This window comes from Mirounga leonina, unplaced genomic scaffold (assembly GCF_011800145.1).
Source record: "Mirounga leonina isolate KUSES-001 unplaced genomic scaffold, KU_Mleo_1.0 Mir_366, whole genome shotgun sequence".
Classification (NCBI taxonomy): domain Eukaryota; kingdom Metazoa; phylum Chordata; class Mammalia; order Carnivora; family Phocidae; genus Mirounga; species Mirounga leonina.
Window position 1 is genome coordinate 18924865 of NW_023270709.1, and position 15484 is coordinate 18940348.

General features: G+C 45.5%; 1 protein-coding gene across 1 annotated transcript; it reads left to right on the forward strand.

Annotated features, from left to right (window-relative positions):
- Window positions 1-2313: 2313 nt before the first annotated feature.
- Window positions 2314-13518, forward strand: RBM24 (RNA binding motif protein 24). The gene is made up of 5 exons (XM_035030438.1): window positions 2314-2978; window positions 4249-4372; window positions 5865-5919; window positions 12752-13101; window positions 13472-13518. The coding sequence occupies exons 1-5, from the start codon at window positions 2811-2813 to the stop codon at window positions 13516-13518; spliced, it is 744 nt and encodes a 247-aa protein (XP_034886329.1). The 5' UTR covers window positions 2314-2810.
- The last annotated feature ends 1966 nt before the right edge of the window (window positions 13519-15484 follow it).

Below are 15484 nucleotides of genomic sequence, written 5' to 3' on the forward strand. Positions count from 1 at the left end.
AGATCTCACCACTTTACTTAGTGAACATCCAAGCTGCTGGCCACATTCCCAGACACCCTCCGTCCCTGATAATATCACAGTCCCCTCCGGGGTGGGCTCCTCATCCAGGTAGGAAGAGAGGTGAGATAGCCAAAGTCACTCTTCTCCTTCAGGCTTCTCTGGAATAGCTTCTCCCTCACAAAAGAGTTTTTGCCTGAGCCTCATCTAAGTATAGTAATTCTTCAGTGACCCAGCAAGATGGATGTTGAATATTAAAAAACATGCCTCCTTTGTTTCATAGGCTGCTTTGTTTTTCTAAGTTTTAAAACCTACCTTTCATCATACCAGTACACAGAATCTCTTTTAAACTTGTACTTTTGCTTAAGCAATGAGGAGAGAGTGCTATTTACAATTTCCCTTTCTGGCTCTCATATAGCTGTGAAGTACCTTGTTTTTCTTCAGTTGGATTTTTTTTTTTTTAAGATTTTATTTATTTATTTGAGAGAGAGACACAGCGAGAGAGGGAACACAAGCAGGGGGAGTGGGAGAGGGAGAAGCAGGCTTCCCGTGGAGCAGGGAGCCTGACGCGGGGCTCGATCCCAGGACCCTGGGACCATGACCTGAGCCGAAGGCAGCCGCTCAACCGACTGAGCCACCCAGGTGCCCCTTCAATTGGATTTTTAAAACATTTTCCAAAAACCTTTGGATTTCTTATTTCTCCATATCACCCGCTGGGGGTTCAAACTTAAAGAAACTCATGACCTCAAAAGGCCAACTTCAGGCAGAAGGCAACAAGGTGAAAAGCTCGAGGATATCTGCATTCCCGTTCGTTCGCTTTGGCAAATGCAATGTATCTCATCCTTCTGGGCTAACTGCAAAGTGCCTTGGAAAGAGAAACACAAGTATGTGCTTCTCTAATAGGTTAACATACTGACCTGCTTTAAATGGTTCAGCCCAGGGGCAATTAATGTATGGACTTCAACAGACACTCCTGATGGAAATGACTTAAAAGCAAATCATGCCCCTCCTACAGGGGTGGGTGGAACATTCTGCTCACATTAAATACCTTCATCCAAACCTCAAATATGACAAGGATTTTATGCTTAATTGAATGTACTCTTGATAAAAAGAAGTTGCAAAAAGCTGATATTAAAAAATAAATATGTAGGGGTTGCACTAAAGTCTGTATTTTCTACAAATGCTTTAAAGGTCTGCTGGTAGAAACCAGTGGTTATGTAACAAGTCGATTTCAAAAAATTACACCTTTTACAATTACAGTACATCCTAGTAAAACAGTTGAGGTCAAGTCACTAAACACTCCTGCAGTTCAAATGGAAGGAAATAGATTAATTCTTTGCTTCGGGGGGGGAAAAAAAGAGGATTTATAATAATGAGAAATCTGTACCAATCTCCCCAAATAGTTAGGGTGCAATAAGTAGGGAGGAAACACAAATTTGGTAACTGTAGGGGCTGAAGTACTAATTTATGGTCCTCTGAAATAGAAGGTGGTGTCTACGGTTACTTAGCTTGGCTGGGACCGTGAGCAATTAAAGCTAATGGTTTTCTCCAGCACACCCAAGCACTAGACCTGTTTTTTGTTGGGGCTTTCCCCCCTCCCCCCGTTCTTCCCTTCTGGCTCTGCCTCGCTGGTTCTCCCCAGCACTGGCTCTTCGAGGGTCAGGGAAGGTTGGGGACCCGCCTTCTCACTCTCCAGACCCCAGACTATCAGACTCGGGTGCCGTTGGCCGAGCTTGCCGGCCCCTCCGCGCCCGGGAGGGAACTGGCCTTTCCACGAACCGCCCCAGGCCTCCCGGCCCCCAGCTCGTCAGTCCAGGTCGCCGGCCGTGTCGCCGTGGCCGAGCGCAAAGAGCTCGCGTCGTCGTTTTGGGAAAGCGACGCAGCTCCCTCCTCGGACGCAGTCTGTGCGTCCCAAGCCCCGGCTAGGACCGCGCCGAGTCCCTAGGACTTTGACGGGTTAGCGCAGGCGACCGCCGAGAGCAAGGCCGCCTCGGGCCATCCCCAGCCCTACCCCAGCGTCGGCTCCAGAGCCCGCGCCCCGCGGCCCAGCGCCGCGCCGGGAGAGAAGCAGCTGTTCCCAACAGCTGGGGGGCGGTGGCGCCGGGCACCCCAGGTGCGGCCGCGGCCAATCGCAGGCGTCCGGCCCGCCCCCTCCCCAGCCCGGCGCCGACCCCCGGCCCGCGGGGGAAGGGAGCAGAGAGGTGGAGAGCAGTACTCGTCACTTGTCTTCCAGCTTCCGCGGCGGGAGGGACAGAACCGGAGCCCGAGCGGCGCGGAGTCCCCCACCCCCGGCCCCGCCGCCGCGCCCCCCGCCCGCCCGCCCACCTCCGCGCCCGGACGCGCTGGCGGCCGACCCTACCCACGCCCCACCCAAGACACCTACCTAATTTCCAAGAAAGAAAAAAAAATCTACCTCTAAACGCGCCCGCTGCTTCGCTCGAGGACCACCCTCTCTTTTTCATTTTTGGCCTCCCAGCCTGGTGAGTGGAAACCGCCTGCACATTCTATAGAACAGGATCCTAACCCAGACGATCCGGAGAATTTGTACGGTGACCGGCAGGGGGGGCGGGAGGAGAGAGCGAAGTCAAGTCTCCGGGGCTGCTGGCGACTTCGGAAGCCGCGCGCCCCGCGCCCTCGGCCGCCCCCGGCCTCTCGCCCCCGCCGCGCCGCCGCCCTCGCCCCCGGGCTCGCCCTCGGCCCCCGGCGGCCGCGAGAGGGTGCGGGAGACGCGGAGCCGGAGGAGGCGGCGCAGCCGCTGCCCGAGCCGCAGCCGCAGCCGCAGCCGGAGCCCGAGCCGCGGGGCGGGCGCGAAGATGCACACGACCCAGAAGGACACGACGTACACCAAGATCTTCGTCGGGGGGCTGCCCTACCACACCACCGACGCCAGCCTGCGCAAGTACTTCGAGGTCTTCGGCGAGATCGAGGAGGCGGTGGTCATCACCGACCGGCAGACGGGCAAGTCCCGGGGCTACGGATTTGTAAGTTGCGCGGCTGCGGGCTGGCGTGGGCTTGGGGTTGGGGAGGGGGGGGGCGACAAAGGCCCGGCGGGGACATCGAGGACCGCGGGGGCGGGGAGGCTCGGGGCGGCGCAGGGCCTCGGGGGGGGTCGGGGTTTGCCGTGGGGGGCTCGGTGTGACAAAGTGAGAACCCCGCGGACGCGGGCGGCGCTGCCCCTTTGCTCCCGGCTGAACTGAAAGTTTGCGCGCGGCGGAGCTGGGGGAGGGAGGGCTCTGCTGCCTCGCGGGGTTTCGAGGGGACCCAGCGCCCTGCGGTGTCGGGGGGACAGGCGGAGCGGGGGTGGAAGGAGAGAACTAACCACTGCTGGATTTGCGGGCGCGCGGGGCTGGGAGGGAGGGGCCGCAGCCCCTCGGAATCGCACGCCGGGGTTGGAGGCCGGTGGTTGAGCGCGCTGTTGCTTTGTGAAAATGCGTGTCTTCAGGCGTTCTGGCTGGGGCGGGGAGGGGACACCCTAGGAGGTCTAGGGCTCTACTCCTTATGCCACCCCCCACTTTTTTTTAAATGGCAAAGATGGATTCTTTAAAAAGATGATCCTCTAGCTCTTTGCTGAACTGAAGGAGAGCATGTTAAGCCTCCTGGGGATTTAAGCGTGCAAATTCAGCTGCTGGAGAGCCGGGAGCTCCAGAGTAGGACAATAGCTATGGTCGTTAGGGAGTGCTTGCTGATGGTTGGGAGCACCGGCTGGATGTGAGGCTGGACTTTCTTTAAAGCAAACAGTGCCTCTTGGGCTGGGTAGGGACCTGGTGGGGGTGGCGGTCGGGGGAGGGAGGATCTAGAGTTGCAAGACGGAATTCAGGCTTCCGACTCCCTGCTAGGCCCTACTAGCGCCCTGAAGACTTTGGGGGTGTCAGGAGGGGGTTGTTTCTTTCTTCCTCTCTGTTTTTTCTTTTCTTTTCTTTTCTTTTCTTTTTTGACGGGCGATCAAGGAGTAAGTTCCAGGAAAAGAAAAAGGAAAAGGAGGGAAGGAAGGAAGAAAAGAAAGAGAGAGAGAAAGAAGGAAGGAAGGAAGAGAAAGAAAGAAAGAAAGAAAAAAAGAGAAAGAAAGAAAGAAAGAAAGAAAGAAAGAAAGAAAGAAAGAAAGAAAGAAAGAAAGAAAAAGAAAAAAGAGAAAGAAAGAGTTTAAGAACCCCCTCAGTTTTCTCATGAATGACTTCTCCAGTGTGATTCTTGGTTTCCTTCAGGGGTTGATTTAGAGCTTTGTATGTATGTGTGTGTGTGTATGTTGCTAAGGTCACCATGGCTGACCGAGCCGCTGCTGAGAGAGCCTGCAAGGATCCGAACCCCATCATTGATGGCAGGAAGGCCAATGTGAATCTGGCATACTTGGGAGCAAAACCAAGGATCATGCAACCAGGTAAGAAATGTTCCTCCTACCCACTCCACCCCTGCCTCTTGAGGACCCCCCCCCCCAACTTCTGAATAGAATGAATCCCTGTTTCAGAAGACATTGTAGATGTTTAGTAAAGTTGAACCATGGCTGGTTATTCTATCAAGATATTAAATGAGCGTTGTCACCGGCTCTTGCAGGACTTGAAATGTACCTATGTGCAAAAGTAGATCTTGAGGGTCTGGACAGTTTGTACCCACCCAGACTTAGACTTGACTCATCTGTTTCAGGTATGACATACAGTCAGTCTACTCTTTTATTTTCCAGTTTCTCACCACTTGTAGATCATTCACATGTGGATTTTGTGAGCCAAATGTGTCACCTCTGGCTGGTTATACTTCCCTACATACTGTTGTCTCTCCTTCTACCACCAGTGGCCCTGTGCTCAGAGCGGGCAATCCAACTTGAACACTGACCCAAGAGAAGCCTAGGGGTAGGGGGTGGTGTCTGGATGGTAAAGCTTTAACATAAAATCACAAGACTATTAGTAATCAAAGAAAATGGGGAGATTTCAGGTACGCCTGGGCCCTCGTGTAACAGATAAACTGACACTTAGAGATGGAAAATGTTTTACTTCAAAGTCATGCAGCTATTAGTCGTCAAAAGGGAAGCAGGCTTTTGTCTATGTGAAAATTTGACCTTTTGGATTATTTACAACACTGCCTTTACCATTAGCATGAATGATTAAGAGTTGACTGTTGAGCAAATGGTGATCTTTTTCTTGGGTAAGCAACTCTGTTTTGTTAAGTCATTATACTCTTCACTCAAGTGTTTCCATCCGAAATTTTGGAAAGAGGTTGACACTTCCATCCAAACGGATTTACTAGGGAACTAGATTGTCAAGAAAGTGAGTGCATGTGCCCATATCCGTGAACATTAAAAGACTTGTGTTTGTGTGTGTGCTATCCAGAAAAGGAGACTTTGTTTTTGTGCATTTTTTAATACCATAATCTGTAAAACCCATAATCTTCCAAAGCATTGTCCAGCATGTTCCAAATTACAAAGACTTTTTATAGATCATGATTCAGAATTGCAGGAATATTTGTGACATGTAACTTCATTATCAAGTCCTGTTGTTCCTGGTTTCATTCCACAAGAATTTTTCCCTGGCCTAATTTTCTACGGTCTTCTTGTATGACTGTCAAACTTTGCAGAAAATTTTTAGTTTCCACCTGTAGCCTATTAAAATTTTTACTTGGGTCCATGATAACATCAGTAAAAAGAACTTTTAAATATATGTATGTATATATTTATAATATATATCTATAATGATAACATCAGTAAAAAGAATTTTCAAATATATATATTTGTAATATATATAATATTTATAATATTTTCTGTAAAGCATCAAAAGAATGGTGATCTTCTCCAAGTGAAAGTTGTGATTGCATTTTAATATGTAGGAGTAATAAATGCCTAACCATGCACAAATAGAGAATGTGGTATGTTTTATTGTTAGGTTTTGCCTTCGGTGTTCAACAACTTCATCCAGCCCTCATACAAAGACCTTTTGGGTAAGTCAGTTCATCAGGCCCTCCTAAGTTTTGATAAGTATCATCTGTTAACCTGCCTCTGTTATATACAGACGAGACCATCATGTCACAGAATGTTCCTTGTGATACATATTTATATATGTTTGTACCTTTTTGATGCTGATAATATAAATATTTTTAGATGAGTCAAGTTACTGACCAAGTTTGCAGCCTCCAAACCAGACAAATTTTGAGCTTATGATTAACAAAACAAAACAAAACAAAACTACCAGGTATGACTTGTGTACAAGACGATTGTGTCCCAGCACCATGATTACTGTTCAACTTGACTCAATGTTATTTATCTCTTTCTAACCTGACAGGGCTCGTATACAGTTAAGCTAACTGATCAGAAGGATACGATGATAAGAGGTGGAATAGTTCTGTTTGGAATTAAACTCTGTAACCAGTAGACTCAGACACACAAGCTCAGATGGTGATTAACGATGCATGGATGTTGGTGTTGTTTTATTTTTCACAATAGTCAATAGACCTCCGTGTGCTTTATTTTATTTATTACAGTAATGAAGTGGTGTTGATAGCTAAACTGTGTGCTTTTTACTTAATTGAAAAGAGCTGTAGTGAAAGTGTTTTCTTTTCCTCGGGGAAGGGGCTCTTTGTGTTTTTGGTTTTGGTGGTGGTGTTGAGGAGTGTTGACTTTTGACTTTGCCATGGGAAGCAAAGGGCCTTTTTTTTTTTTTCTTGCTTTTAAGCTGTAGCCTGTGACTTCCACTTAACCGTATTTTTGTAGTGAGTGCTAAATTGTGTGATTTCCCTCTGTGAGAATACAGATTCATTGCTTGCATGTCCTAAGTTTCTGTTTTACTGGGGAGTTTTCTGGGAATGGGGTTCTTTCTTTTGCAATGTATATCCACTTTTAGGCCTTCTCATTTAAAGGTTCAACAAACACTCATCAGATTTCACTACTAGCCAGTTTTTTGAGTTGAGTGGCACTTTCACCTTTCAGACCTAACTCAGGTCAACAGGCTGCTCATCTTCGTGTTCCCTTTGGGCTCTGTGATTACCAGCTTTCCTCCTCTGAGTGCCCTTCTTTCCCTTCTGTTCAGACAACATAAGTGGGGGATCCCTACCACCTAAATTTACTCGGACTACTTAGAGTCTGTTTGGGCTGTATTCTACCTGATTGACATTGCTAGAACTCTAGTGACAGAGATTTCAGCTTTTTAAATAGTCTAATTGTTCAAGAGGTGTTTTATCCTCAGCTATCGTTTCTTCTCTAGTTTAGCACCTAAATATCTACCTTTGTAACCTGAAGGTCAGATTCTAGAGAGAGAGAGAGAGAGAGAGAGAGAGAGAGATAGATATCCACCTTATGTGTCTCCAAGGATAGACCAGAAAAAGTAATAATCATTGCACTTGGTAGGGCCAGGTTGTTTTCCATGAATACCTTCTTAAAACCCTCCCTTTAACATAGGGATTCTTCACCTTACCGCCAACTCTTACTTTTTAAAACCGTGGGAGAGTATTCTGTCCAATATGATTAGAAAGGGCCCTCATACCTCATAGCTATTTATCAGTGCCCCATCCCAACCATCCTGGGTACCGACAACAAATAGTGGGTTGATGGGTCCAGCTACTTCTGTGGGTCCTCTCCTCATTCGTCTAGACTACGTGTAAGGTGGGATTAGGGAGGAGAACATACATCCTAAGAAGTGGTGATAAACTTAGTCATGATCTCACAATAATAGTCTTGAAACAGTTATGCGGCTAAATCGATCAACAGGTATTAGCATGTGTTTATGTTTTTCTGTGCTAAGTAGGTGATACAAAATAAGGAGACTGCAAAACTAACGCAAACCAATCAAGAACTACTAGTTGCTAAGATACTTGGTATTTAGGACAAAAGGAATTCAGAATAGCAAGAAAACAGGAGAATTGGAGAGGTGCACAAGGCTTCATGGGACTTGAACTAGTCTTGGACCAGTGGGTATGTCCTGGACAGGTAACAGGAGCAAGGGACATGCCTGAGGGCTATAGGATGAGGTGAACATAAGCAAAGGCAGAGAAGAGAAAAAGATTTAGTGCATGGAGAAACCAGACTGTTTATGGAAGATATTGAGAGCTGGACATAGAAATTTGGACTGGCTGTGGTAGTCTGCATTGATCCTTGAGAAAGAAAGTAGCACAAGGAAAATAAGAATAACCAGAATAAAATGTCCTATGGAAATTTTAAATCAAGTATGCTTTGATAGTAACCTTTTGTTGTTCATCCCTGCTAATATTAAGCTGTCTTTATAAAGGATGGTGATTATTACTGTTTGCATAAGTTGTTTGAACTTGAGATTCTTATTAGAAATAGATAGCATTGCAGGCTTTCTCTTTTCTTTTTTTAAGGGGTTCTTTAACACTGCTCTAATTCCCAGAGTCTGTACCTAACAAATCACACCTGGTCATCCTCAATTCTGTTGGAATGCCACACGTTTTTATTTTAGGCCTGGAAAAAAGCTTGAGAATTTTTAATCTTACTTGACTTCTTTGAAGTTCTAGTAACTGAACTATTTTTTATGTGGTCCTTAAATGGCCCCCACTTAAGGGGGCCATTTACTGGGCTTTTCAAGAGAAAATCCTGGCTTGAAGGAATTTCTGATGCAACACAGTGGGCAGATGTATAGAGACTCGTGCATTTGCTAAACAATGTCTTAGAAATACTTTCTGGTTGCAAGAAGCATTTTCTTATTGAAACCTTAGAGAGGAAAGACTATGCATCTGTGAGTAGAAAATTCTAAGCTGGTTTAGAGCAGTTTGAAATACCCTTAAACATTTATTGAGTGTACCTTTAAGTGCTCAGGGTTTTGGGGGGGGGTTGAAGAGTTTATTTATTTATTTGAGACAGACAGAGAGAGAGAGAGCGAGAGGTGGGGAGGGGCAGAAGGGGAAGGAGAAGCAGACTCCCCACTGAGTGTGGAGCCCGATGCGGGGCTCGATCCCAGGACCCGGAGATCACGACCTGAGCTGAAGGCAGAAGCCTAAACGACCGAGCCACCCAGGTGCCCCTTAAGTGTTCAGCTTTATGCTAGTTGTATTAACACTGTACTAGATACTATACTATCCACTAAGGGGGGTTAGGAGGGACAGTAACATTAAGTGAACATCTCCTACATGCCTGGTACTAGTAAGAGATTTACATAAATCATGTAATTCTCACAATACTTATTTGACTCAAGCTGTTCATGTCAGCCAGTGAATGTTCTTTCCATGGGTGAAAAAACAGATACAGAGAGGTTAATTAACTTGCCACAGGGCTAATAAGTAATAGAGTCTGGTTCTAGATTCATAATCATGATTTTCCTGACCTCAAAAGCTGTGTTCTTTCCTCTGTCAAGTTATAGCCAGAAAGACACAATTCCATTCTCCCTTGTAATCTAGTAAGAAAACTGAGAAGCCCCCAGAAGGGTGTGGCTTAAGACAAGGAGGGAGACATCAGGTTCTTGGGACCCAAGAAGTCTTCATGAAAGAGTTAGAAGCTGACCTAGATTTTTAAAGGATGGTCGAGAATAAGGTACTCTTGTATTGAGTGCCTCCTTTATTCATCATTGTAGGCTCCGTGCGTAGATAATGTTATTTAATGCACAGCAATTCAGGGTTGGAAATAATTGGATTCATGTCACATATGAGAAGTGTGAGACCAGAACGTGAAGCAAATTCCTGAAGGCTCTCTACAGAGTGAGCGCTAGACCTAGGGTGGAAAAGATTTGGACTTCAACAGGTAGAGATGGAATGAGGTTTGGCTTCCCTGGCAAAGGGACAGCATGAGCAAAGTGAGGATCTAGAAATGCGTGGCTTGTCCAGGGAGCACTGAGGAGTCCAGCTGACCCGGGTTCGAGGAAAGGTGGAAAGAAATACTGGAAGGAATGTTTTGGAGCCAGAGCATAAAAGGCGTAGCGTGCCAAAGGGGCCACAGGTTACAAGAACAAGCAAATGGAATGAAGACTTTGCCAGCAGTCTGGTGATAGACTGGAAGAGGACACCAGTTAGGATGTCAGAAGTCACAAAGAGATGTCAGAGGACCTGAAAAAGAAAAGGAAAATGTAGTCAGTGTTTTTTGACAGTTGCCCAAGGTATCTGCCTTGTTCTTGTGCTTTTGTAACCGCTAGGTACGCCCACTGTGTGATTAATTGAGGGAAGGGACACTGGTAGGTAGGGGAGACAGATTCTCAGATTGCCTTCATGAGCTCCTTAAACTAGTAAAAGACCTCCTAATGCAAGAATGGCTTCCGAAGCACCACCTTAGCCGTTGGTCCTTTCCTGCCTTCCTTCCTGAACGGAGGTATTTTAGGCTCTCCTTGGTCTTCTGGGTTCTCCTTTCCCTGAGCCTCTGGATTTCATGTGCCTTCCAGACGTATTCCTGACCCTTGCCAGACTTCATGTAGGGTTCTGATATGCCAGGGAACTCTACACTCTCATTGGTTGGCATTATCAAATGAAAACTATTAATATAAAATCAGTGCAGAGACAAGAGTCCTGTAAGCAGCCCTGCCTATCTTCTAGTGCATTCTTCACACACACACACACACACACACACACACACACACTTCATCCTGCCTTTTTATAGGCTAAACTCATTTTCAGTTACCAGCATTCTTTCAAAGATACAAACCTGGTAACCATCCTGTTGTCCTTAGAGCTTTGGGAGTACAGGGGTTAATGTTTCCCTATCAGTGAGATTCATACTGGCTGGACTTCGCTGCTGATAGATGTTTTACTTTGGCCTTATAAAGACATTTTACCCGCTGGAAACCCTTGTCGCATGACAGGATCAAAAATAGCCCGGCTGCAGCCCCTGCTGTCCATCACCACATGTAAACGGGCTTGAGTGGAGGCTCTCTTTGCAGTGTCCGCACATTGGGGACGCGGCGGCCTCCAGGGACCGGGTTTCATAAAGCCACACCTGTCGCTGTGAGTGAGTCAGTCACCTGACCTAGAGAAAAGTTTGGAGTATGTGCATGACCATGCGTCTGGTTTCTGACAAGCAGTTAAGAACATCTCTAAGTGTCCTCAGAAACACTTGATGACGTGTTTTCTCCTGGCACTGGGAAAGATCTACAAGTCTAGTAAAATCGAGTGTATTTTTATCATTGGGGTCAGAGTTCACTACCCTCTATGATAAATTCATCTTTTCCATGGGTGTTCGTTAATAAGGACTTTCAGTGAAACTCTGAAAAGACAAAGCAAAAATCTGTGTTTTCGGAAACCTAAATGTGAAGTTTTCAGTCTTGATTTCTTTAAAATACTTTAAAATAAGGATTGCTACTTGTTGCTTCTACTTCCTGTTACGTTGGCTTTGCCAACAACCAGATGGCATTATAGTGTCATATTTTTAGAAATATAGGGGGTTCTGAGGGAGATTGCTTTAAAGAAAGGTGAAAATAAGTCAGATACTCATGGGAGCATTTTAAAGGGGCAGTAATGAATCGCAAGAGTGTGAGAATTGAAATGCATGGGTTTTCTTAAAAATACCTCTTGTGATTAATTTTTTTAACAAAATTAACTTCCTAAGTAAGGTCATTGGAGTGTGTCTTGTATGTGATCTCTGAATGTATAATTTGTTAAAGGTACTTGATTTTGTTTCTTGAACTTCTACAGGATAATACATAACACAATTGATATGTATCAAATATCTATGAGTAGGGCAGATTTAAAAGCAACATGCTAATCTATTTGTTGATTTGGAGGATAAAACAAGAGTTCCTATTTGCGCAAAAAGAAAAAATGTTTCCTTACTCATTTTGTTATGTAAACATTTTAAGTTTATATGAATTTTTAGAAATATTCCTATTCCTTCCTTTTCCCTCAACCTCATCATTTCCCCAAAACCCCTTCTGTCTGTCTTGCATAGAGATAAACAAGCTGGCTGACCTTCAGGTGCCTGATAGTCAAAACAGGTTTGGTTGACCCTTGTGTCCTTATGAATTTTACGGAGAGAAAGAAAGAAAGAAAGGCAAAAAGCGTGCTGCACATCTCTTTGGGAATCACTGCCATGAATGTTGATAGCATTTCTGTAGCTTCCCACAACAGCCTCTTGTGATAGAGTGAGCTGCACTACAGTTCGTTTGAGAAGTGTGATTCTGCTGTGTTTACCACACTTTTAAACTCTTTTTTTATTTTGTCGCCTGCTTCTTGTATCATCATTATTTTTAATAAGGGTGACTGAGGTTGCAGAGAGATTAATGTGTGCTGAGTCTGCATAGCAATTTCAAGTAGGGTTGCCATGATAATAAACATACGGATTTTGTGGAAAAATTCATTTTACTTTTGGGAAATCGGCCAACCCCCTCCCTCCTCCCCGCCCCACCCCCCCGGAATTGAACGATCACGGATTACCTTTGGAGTCCTATTAGAGTCACCGCTGAGAATTTTTTTTCTCTTTGCTGCAGTTTTACGAACGCACTGCAAAATTTTCCAAAGTCTTAAAATCAGTTCAGCGTGTATTCACGACCTCTCCGGTGCGTAGCCCTCACGAACCTTGATTTATTTGCCAAACTGCTGCTGAACGATAAGCGCTGGTTCTCTTAACCGATCCTAAATGCAAGTCCCAGCAGGGAGGGGCAGCCCCCGCCCCCCCCCCCCCCCCCCCCCCCCCCCCCCCCAGTGCTTTTGTCGCTGAATTCCCTTCGGGGCGCTCCGTGATCCGGCTACCGCCGAGAGCCCTCCGACGGACCCCTGGCGGGGAGATATTGTGGCAACCCTATGCTCGTAATAACCACTAAATTTGAGTCTGTCTGATCTCCGAACGAGCCGCGCTGCAGACCGGGGGGGCCAGCGGCGCCTGACTCGGTGTCCCGTTTGTCCGCAGGATCCCCGCCCACTACGTGTACCCGCAGGCGTTCGTGCAGCCCGGCGTGGTCATCCCGCACGTGCAGCCCACGGCCGCCGCCGCCTCCACCACCCCTTACATCGACTACACGGGCGCCGCCTACGCCCAGTACTCGGCGGCCGCCGCCGCCGCCGCCGCCGCCGCCGCCTACGACCAGTACCCGTACGCGGCCTCGCCGGCCGCCGCCGGCTACGTCACGGCGGGGGGCTACGGCTACGCCGTGCAGCAGCCAATCGCCGCCGCCGCCCCCGGCACGGCCGCCGCCGCCGCCGCCGCCGCCGCGGCCGCCGCCTTCGGCCAGTACCAGCCGCAGCAGCTGCAGACCCCCCGCAGGGGGGGGGGCGGCCGGGCGACCAGGGGCGCCCCCCCCCCCCCCCCCCCATTGCCCGACGTGTCGTAGGTAAGGCGAGTTAACATCGACGTAACAGCTTTCCGGAGGGGAAAAAACAAAACCCCCAAAACACAAAAAACAGCAACCAAAAAAAAAAAAAGAAAAAAAAAAGCAAAGCTATGCTCTCGTGAAGCAGAATTCTTTTTTTTTTTTTTATACTCCAGTAGTGTCGTAGATGAGAGAGAGAGAGAGGGGAGTGGGCGCAGTTTTGGAAATCGATCCCAAAGAGAGCCTGAGTCAAGGAAAGTGGGAGTAAACAGTGGAACTTCACTTTTATAACGGGATTTTTATTTTTGCTCTTTTTATAGTATCAGGGAAGCAAACTGCCTTTTACAAGTTAGGAGATGCTATTTGAATCTAGTCGAACCAGGGAATACAGAGTGAGCAATATGTAGCTTGAATAACCTTTAAAAGCAGATTTAAAAACACACACACACACACACACAATGGTGAAAGCACTGATTGTCATTTTTAGCAGTCACTATGGCCTCTAGAACTTTTTCAGGTAAGAAGATCACGTTCTTACTCTCTCAAAACATGGGCATCGAACAATCAAGCTGGGAGCGTGGCAGTGGGTAAAATGGTGGACAGGCACCAAAGCGATTTTCTCATCTCTCCTGTGGATGAGCGGGACTGTGGGGCAAGTGATGTGGAATTAATGGGTGCAAGCAGCTGTACAGACAATCAATAACACACACAGTTCTGGAAAGAACACATCACTTGTGCTTGTTTGATGAGCTTGTCACATTCTAATCCCTCTCCCCATCCTGTTTCAATTTTGGGAAACTTGTATCTGCTGGTCTCAGCAGTTCTGATTCTGAAATAGGATCAGGCTTTTACTACAACAGCCTTCTCTTTCTATTTATTGTGTTGACTCGTGGCTTACGATTAAAGGCAGGCAAAGTTTGTAGACTCTAAACCCTTAAGAACTGTCTTAAGGACGTTTCTTTCTCCTCCCCCCCCCCCTTTTAAAATAATTTTACACTTTTTAGTATCTATTTCAGAGTCATATTTAAAACTATTTATTAGTGAACACAGTACACGAGACAACAAGGTGACTGAGATTACAATTCTTCAAAGGTTAACGATAATGTGGTTTATACTGTGCCTTAATAGTAATGCTATTTAAGATATTTATTTTTAAGTTTTACTATGCTGCACTCTAAAGAAAGGAACTTTAGATGTGACACTGTAAAATTATGTATTCATCTCATGGCATAAATTATTTAGTAGGTCTAGATGTAGCATATTAAATATTAACCTATCCAACGAAAGATGTTGACTTGGATTTATTTAAATTCATATGTGCACTGTATAAGAGAATCCTCTTACATTAACACATTTTAATTTATTTTAGTTTTTAGATTTTTTTTTTTAAACGAGAGATAATTGCTAGTTTCATGCTTCCTTCTCTAAGTTTTGCTCGTGTAGATCTCATTTATTGGTACTTCATTAGTTTAACACTATTCTTATGTAGTTTATGTAGTTTTAAAATGCTGCTTTACTTTTTTCTTCCAAAACTGCAATATTTGCAATTTTTATTCTTAAACTAAATTGAATACTATTTTACACTGTATTGGATTTTTATACTTGAACAATTTCGTACAAGGGAAGACAGGTTAGCATTTTTATGGACTTTTCTCCATTATCACTGGATTTACTTTAAGTATTCCCATACTAGACAGTGTTATGTAATGTAGACATGACTCTCCTGTGCAGATTATTTATTCATTGTGTATATTGCTTTATAACATTTCAGATCTTCTAATCTATTCACTTGTATTAAATATAATTTTTAAAAACTTCTGTTGCATCGATTGTTTCTAATTTTGTCATAAAGGTAAGACAACTTCTAACTCACACTAATTACATGTAACATTTTCGGTGAGCAGAGAGCTTCCCAGATGCCCTGTTTTTATACCTTTTAAGTAGATTTTATTAACCCACCATCTTTCTTATATTCAGCAAATGATCTAGGTCCTCCCCCCACAGTGAACCCTAAAGGGCTATTCATGTCACTGAAAATTGCTTAACTAAAGGTCACTCAACAGAGTGGGTGCAGAGGGGGCCAGTCCATCCAAAGCTGGAGTTGGGTAAACTGAGGTTTGGTATTAAGAGTCTACCGCTTTCCAGCAATACGAATGGAGTAGGTTGCTTTTTGTAATCCACTTTTGGGGTGAGGTTTTCTTTGATTTCTATAATATTGGGACAATAATACTGGTCTCACACGGTTACTTAAAGTATATCAATGACTTGGCCCAAAGCCAAATATATAGTAAGCTCTTGATAAATGATCACTGGTAGTAGTTGATGTAATACCC

Coding starts and splice junctions, on each gene's coding strand:
- RBM24 (XM_035030438.1), top strand. CDS start 2,811: ATGCACACGACCCAGAAGGACACGACGTACACCAAGATCTTCGTCGGG. Junction 2,979..4,248: donor AGTCCCGGGGCTACGGATTT/GTAAGTTGCGCG, acceptor TATGTTGCTAAG/GTCACCATGGCTGACCGAGC. Junction 5,920..12,751: donor CTCATACAAAGACCTTTTGG/GTAAGTCAGTTC, acceptor GTTTGTCCGCAG/GATCCCCGCCCACTACGTGT.